Source organism: Onychostoma macrolepis, chromosome 19, assembly GCF_012432095.1.
Source record: "Onychostoma macrolepis isolate SWU-2019 chromosome 19, ASM1243209v1, whole genome shotgun sequence".
Lineage (NCBI taxonomy): Eukaryota > Metazoa > Chordata > Actinopteri > Cypriniformes > Cyprinidae > Onychostoma > Onychostoma macrolepis.
The window spans coordinates 25,781,924-25,789,159 of NC_081173.1; the positions used below are offsets into that span (position 1 = coordinate 25,781,924).

The 7,236-nt window shown below is 34.5% G+C and overlaps 1 protein-coding gene across 2 annotated transcripts in view; it reads left to right on the forward strand.

The window, feature by feature from the left end:
* The window catches only part of fam135b (family with sequence similarity 135 member B), a 54,722-nt gene extending 47,986 nt beyond the window's left edge, over positions 1 to 6,736 (forward strand). For both annotated transcript variants that reach the window (XM_058753473.1, XM_058753474.1), the window contains exons 17-20: positions 7 to 158; positions 682 to 792; positions 874 to 987; positions 2,981 to 6,736. In XM_058753473.1, coding sequence (XP_058609456.1) covers positions 7 to 158; positions 682 to 792; positions 874 to 987; positions 2,981 to 3,186 — 583 coding nt within the window. In that variant the 3' untranslated portion in view covers positions 3,187 to 6,736. The remainder of the gene's footprint in view (positions 1 to 6; positions 159 to 681; positions 793 to 873; positions 988 to 2,980) is intronic.
* The last annotated feature ends 500 nt before the right edge of the window (positions 6,737 to 7,236 follow it).

Sequence of the window (7,236 nt, forward strand, 5' to 3'; positions counted from 1 at the left end):
TTCCAGTTTCATCGGACACTCTCTGGGGAACGTCATCATCCGCTCTGTGCTGACCCGACCCAGATTCCGCTGTTACCTCTGTAAACTCCACACCTTCCTGTCCCTGTCTGGACCCCACCTGGGAACACTGTATAATAACAGCACGCTGGTCAGCACAGGTACACACATAAATTCGGACCTACACTGTTAGGAAATTAACACTTGTATTCAGCAAGGATGCATTAAATTGATCAAAAGTTACAGTAAAGACATTTATAATTTCTATTATTCAAAGAATCTTGAAAAAGGTTGAAAGGTTTTCAACATTGATTATATAAGAAATGTTTCTTGTGCAGCAAATCAGCATAGAATGATTTCTGAAGGATCATGTGAAACTGAAGACTGGAGTAATGATGTTAAAAAAATTCAGCTTTGCATTACTGGAATAAGTTAACAATTTTCTATGTGAATATGTTTTTAATATGTATTTTAAATTGTAATATTACCATATTTCGGCTCAAATAAATGCAGCTTTGGTGAGCACAAGAGATGTCTTTCAAAGCAATAAAAAATCTTACTGACCCCAAACATTTGAACAGTAGTGTATATGAAGTTGGTGTAGAGTTGATCAGGGAGTCTGTCATGATTTCCTCAGCTTTGTCTCATTCTAAACCCGTGTGACTTTCTATCCTTGTTCTTCAGGTCTGTGGCTAATGCAAAAACTGAAGAAGTCTGGTTCCCTACTGCAGCTTACGTTCAGAGACCACACCGACCCACGACAGACCTTCCTCTACACGCTCAGCAAGAAACCAGGTAGAGATTCACTGAAAAATAAGCAAGAACGAACACAAACACATACACACATACCCATGATTTCTTTCTATCTGTGTCCAGGTCTGCAGTTCTTCAGGAACGTGGTGTTGGTGGCCTCTCCACAGGACAGATACGTGCCCTTCCACTCGGCCCGCATTGAGATGTGTCGGACGGCGCTTAAAGACAGAACCACAGGTGTGTTAACTTCCTGTTCCAACCCAGAACAATTTAGCAAGCACATAGCATCACCCTAACAACCAGCTGGAATGCTCTAGAATATCAATCGGTTCAACTGTTCCTTAGTTTTAATATTTAAAATACAAATAAACCTGAGATTTTTTTCTGCACGCGTATTCCATTAGCAGAAAATCGCTCTGCCAACAGTGTGAATGAAATGAAATGAAAGGAAACTGATATGGAGTTAAAGAGAGAGCGAGCGGGAAGAGAGCGTTCTTCATTTTATGAGACTGTCACCTCTGAGAGTGGCATACGGCTCTTTGACAGGTATTTTTCTCTCGGTTTGAGAGACAGATTAGAGAATTCTGGCTCTCTGTGAGTGTCAGTGTGACAGACAGAGCTAAGGATACACACTCTGAGCAGTCACACACACACACACACACCAAGACTATGATCACATAGAACAACGAAGGATGCCTTGAAATAGAGACTTTGTTGGGATATGAGTATTCAGACTGTCGGTGTCAATGCACAGCTAGCTGCAGACGGCGAAAAATGACAAGAGCTTTCTCAACATGGCAAGTTCCAATCAGATTGGTAGGCTTTCCAAGAGCACAGGTTTTTATCAATCCGCTTGGAGATGAAGTCATGTTTGTGAGTTCTCAGGCTCTTCTGGGATAGAACTAGACTTGCAGGGTTTGCAAGGTTTATGCAACGAAACTTTGAAAAATATGCAAGATGCTCTTGCATGCTGTTGATTAATTAAAAAAAAAAAAGAAGTTAAAATCTACAATGCAAATCAAAGGGGCAAGGCATTGTGCCTGGATAAATGTTACATACAGTTATAAAAGTATAGACATACTAATTCACTTATTAACCTGGTCAGTGGTAAGCTAGTATCCAATCTATGTTTTTGAAAAGAGTCTTAAAAAAAACAAAAACAAAAAAAACAGACAGTTTTAGTAAATGCACAAAGGATGCATTTAATGATAAAGAATTCAAAAACAGTAATATTGTTACAATATTATTAATGAAACAGCTGTTTTCTATTTTAATATGTTATAAAATGTAATTTATTTCTGTGATAGCAAATCTGAATGTTTTATTGTCGCATGATCCTTCAGAAATCATTCCAATATGCTTATTAGGTGCACAAGAAACATTTTTTTTTACTATTGTCAGTGATAAAAATGGCTATTTTAATATTTTATTTTGTGATATATATTTTCAAGATTGATATTAATAAAATATAATTTAATTTTAATATTTAAACAATTGTAACATCTTATTTTTTGTTTATTTTATAAATTAACATTTATTTTATTAAAATATTTTATTTTTTTAATGTTAATATTTTATTTTGGTGATACATTTTTTCTGGAATATTTGATCAATAAAAAGTTCAAAAACAGCATTTATGTGAAAGAAAAAATATTTTACTCACCCCACAGTTTTAAACAGTAACTAACTAACTGCCTACCTAACTAACTATTTATTTATGTATGTATTTATTTTAGTGCTGTCAGACGATTAATCGCATCCAAAATAAAAGTTTTTGTATGCATAATGTATGCGTAATATATTATATATAAATACACACACATACACAATATATACAGTATATATTTTGAAAGTATTTACATGTCTATATTCATATCAATATAATTTATATTATAAATAAATATATTTAATATGTAAAAATATATACATGCGTGTGTATTTATATATACATAATACATATACACAGTACACATACATATATCATGTAAACAAAACTTATTTTGGATGTGATTAATCGCACTAAATTATTTGTTTATTTATTTATATTTTAATAATATGTAGGCTATGTATATTAACTTTTTCATTTTTGGGAAAAAAAACAAAACAAGAAAAGTAAATAAAAGCATCAGCAAAACATGTACTATAATATATTTGTGATTAATGTTAAATAATATACAACATTTTGTGCTTGCATGTAATGTGTGTGATAAACATATTTGCTTTTTAACAGGTCCAGTATATACAGAGATGATCAATAACTTACTCCAGCCGTTGCTGAGTGCTCCAAACTGTCGTTTGATCAGACAGAACGTGTTCCACGCGTTACCGAACACGGCCAACACGCTGATCGGACGTGCGGCGCACATCGCGGTGCTCGACTCTGAACTCTTCCTGGAGAAGTTCCTTCTGGTGGCCGGGCTCAGCTACTTCAAATAGACATCATGCCTTGAGTTGCGTGGCAGAGCCAATCAGATTACACGTAACGACAGCCAATCGCATTTCATTTCGGAGTCATAATGAGCTCTGGAATTTTTTCCAGTAAGTTCAGTCTTTGGACTCAAAGGAAAAAAACAGAAATTGAAGATTCAGACGGTGAATCTGAACACATACATGTAAAATCTGTACAGAAAGAACATTGTATACTAAGCAAATATAGAGGAAACTAACAGCTGGAGGCCTACACAAGCCTTAACAAAGCTTTATGGCGTAGTAACTTAACGTTGAATAATCCTAGCTGGAAATTTTATCTTTTGAATGTAAATTCGGTGTGTAGCTGGTGTTGTAAAAACAGCCTTGGTTCTTCATTCCCTCCAGTCACCGAACGTATATTTGCTGCGCCGTACATAACTTGAAGAGGTCAATATCACTGGACTTTATACTTGAAGAGTAAATTGGGTCACTGGCGTTTGAGTCTGTGTTTTCATGTTTCTTTTTACTAAGTCATTCTTTTGCAGTTTGAGTGTTTCGACTGTGTTATGTTGTGAAGTAAGAGTCTCACTGTGAAATAAGCCAAATCCATTGTGTTTTCTGTATTGTGATGGAATACATTCTGTCTGTTTTCCCCCGTAAACATGTTCATTAGATGCGCAGAGAACATGATCTGAATGTGTTTACCATTCCAGCCTTAACTATCACAAAGTGAGTGTTTCTGAACATCTCCAATTCTATTGTTTCAACGTTACGTTCATTCATTTTAAATGGTTAGTTCACTAATATGAACATTCTGTCATCATTCACCCTTCATGTCGTTCCAAACCCGTTCTTCTTTCTTCCATGGTACACAAAGTAGTGTAGTATCCATAAATGACAATATAGCCCTATAGAAACATGATAAAAGCAGTCATTATAAGCTGATTTCAAAATGATACATTATTATAAGACACTTTCAAATTAATTTGCAGCTTTTCAACAGTTTATATGGATTCAGGATGACTACATATTCAGGATTGGATGGGCTCAAATAAATGGGACAGAATAATAAATGTGCCATCATCACACTTACTAGAAAATATACTTCCTTATCTTGTTCTTTTGTAAAATACTCTTAAGAGAAGACGTTCATACTCTACTTACTATGTTTGCAGGACAGCACAATACTTGAAATGCAACTGGTCTTCTTTCTTGCATACTGAAATGTGGTAGTTTCTTTTCTTCATTTTTTTTTTTTTATATGAATCCGAATATCTATAGCCATCTTTACACTGCAAAAGAAGCACAGAAATTGATTTTGTGCACAAATGACAGAAACTATGTTTGTAAGAAAAGTCTTTGATTGTATGGAAAGTTTTAAAACGGGTCGTATACAGAATTCAGTGCACACTGAGGCGAAGTCAAAAATCTACACTGAAACTACCGTTGAAAAGTTTGGGATTGATACGATTTTTTCATGTTTTTGAAAGAATACTTTTATGCTCACCAGGGCTGCATTTATTTGATCAAAAAATACAGTAAAATAGTGAAATATTACAATTTAAAAATAACCTGTTTCTATTTTATTATATTGTAAAAATTAATTTATTCCTGTGAAGCAAAGCTGGATTTTCAGCATCATGAAGACTGGAATAATGAAAGTAATTCTGAAGACTGGAGAGTCTTCAGACGTGCTTTCATTATTCCAGTCTTCAGTGTGCTGTTTAATATTTTTGTGCAAACTGTAACACTTTTTTTTTTTTTTTTTCATAATTTTTTGATGACTAGAAAGTTCAAAAGAACAGCGTTTATTTAAAATAGTTTTTTAAAAACATTCTAAATGTCTTTACTATCACTTTTGATAAATTGAATGCATCCTTTCTGAATAAAAGTATTAATTTCTTTCAAAAAAAACGGTAGCATATATAAAACTTTATCACCTTGCTTTTTAGCACTGATATTAATTATTTTTCATTTTTAGATTTGCCTTTTTCATATTTTATTATATTTATTATTTCAGTTAGGAAGCGTTCATTGAAAACCCCCCAAAAATCGAGGGAAATGTCCCAGTGTTTATGGTGGTTGCAGCCCTGTTGTGTTTGTTTTATAGAATTTATAGTCTGTTCTTTGTCGTGTAACATGTTCTGCACATTGTTTGGTTGTAGTAAGAAGCAAAACGGTTTAAATTCACATGTGGTTATGTTAGCTTTTGGTTCTTTCTGGTCCGCACTGTACTCCTCTTGAGCAGCTTATCTTATTTATTGTATTGCATCACACTGGATTGACCTCGATTTGATCTCTTTGTGGCCCCATAACACTTAGTTTTCCCATAAAGTCTGTTCTTCAGCTGTCTGCTCCTCAAGGGTAACACTTACAAACATCTCACTGCAGCCACACCTCACGTTTTCACCTCATTCAGCATCTTTAGCTCTTGTTTTCGGTGAGTTCTGGGTCTGATTCAGCCGCTGTCAGCAGCGTGTGATTGGGTTTAGATCAGCGCCGCCGTGTCAGCAGAGTTAGAAGATGCCCTTTCTGTCCCCGCTGAGCTTTTATGTACGTGCTGAATGCCGCTTGATTAGTCGGTAAATACGCTGTCACCGTGATTGATGCTAATTTAACTCCGCCTCTCAGCACACATCACTGTGTCACGTGACTCTGCTGCTGAAGGAGCCATCAGGCATAACGCACCATTACCCATCATGCTCTGCTGCGCTGAGCTTGTTTGTTTGTTTGCTAGCTAATTTGGGCTGATGTCAGAGTTTGCTCACACAAGTCAAGCATATTAATTACAGAAATAGAGCTGATCTGCGGTGCGAATACTGACCAAGGGCAAAAGCAAGTGTAAAATATGGTTACTCAGATGCTGGAAAAAAAGCGTATTTGTCTCACAGTGGTATATTAACAGAACCTATACATTAAAAAAATAAATACTTTCTATCCCCTTAAAGCATTTAAACCCTTCATTGACCCATATTCAGTGTTATTTCTCTGGCTGTATCATGTTCAATCAAATGTTATCAGTGAGAAAGTACAAAAAAGTGTTAAATGGGTTAAAAAAATGTGTTATGAAGGACATTTCATGATCTTTCCATTTACAATGTTACATTTTCCAGTGTCTTTAATTCAATAATCAAGCTGGTAACAGACATCTATAACACAGATAACTCCCATTCAAATCAAATATTTAGGAGAGTGTGTGTTTCTACAAAGAGGCAGCTCGTCTCTTTAAATGTTGGGTCTTAATTCGGAGCCATTTTTTCCAGCATACATTTGTGTTTTCATCCAGATCTGTGTATTAAGCAATGAATGTGTAAACAGATGAAAATGTATTCACTGTGAGACTATAAAGTGTTCATTTAAGTTTTTTTTTTTCTCTTTTTTTTTTTCCAATATGTATTCTTGACATCTGTGCCAATGATATTCTGATGGTTTTTTTTTCTATGTTTGCTTTAATTACTGTATGTGTCCCTTGTAGTAGCTTATGCCCAAATATATAAATACGTATATATTCTGTGTACAATAAGAAATATTACATTATATGATCAAATGAAGTATTACAATAAAGAATATTCTTCTTTGCTTTTTTGTTTCTTTGCTGCAAACTCACAATAATCAAAAAGCACTTGACATTTTATTTAAGTTGCGTTCTGGGGCCGGTTGCATAAACTGTTTAGACTAAAAAGTGTAGTCTTAAAAAGTTAGTCACCTATTTTTTTTTTTTTTTTTTTCCTTCAAGACTGGTCATAACTTTTTTTAAATTAATTTATCAAAAGGTAGATTGCTCTTATTTGTATTGGAAAAGTAAGACTGATTACCCCTTGGCAACTGCTAATAATTAGTCAAACTAGGTCTTATGATACAGTCTTAACATGGTGACTAAGTTTATGCAACTGGCCCCTGGTCATTTTGACACAGACAATATTTTCTTTTTTTCAGAAAATGGTAGTTGATTTTATGGCACTGGACTAAAACCTACTGACAGGGTGCAATAACTTCCTTAATAAAAATGGATAATGTTTGTGCTTTTTTGGGATATACCCCCCAAATCAATGAGACCTATAATCAATCACAAAGTTG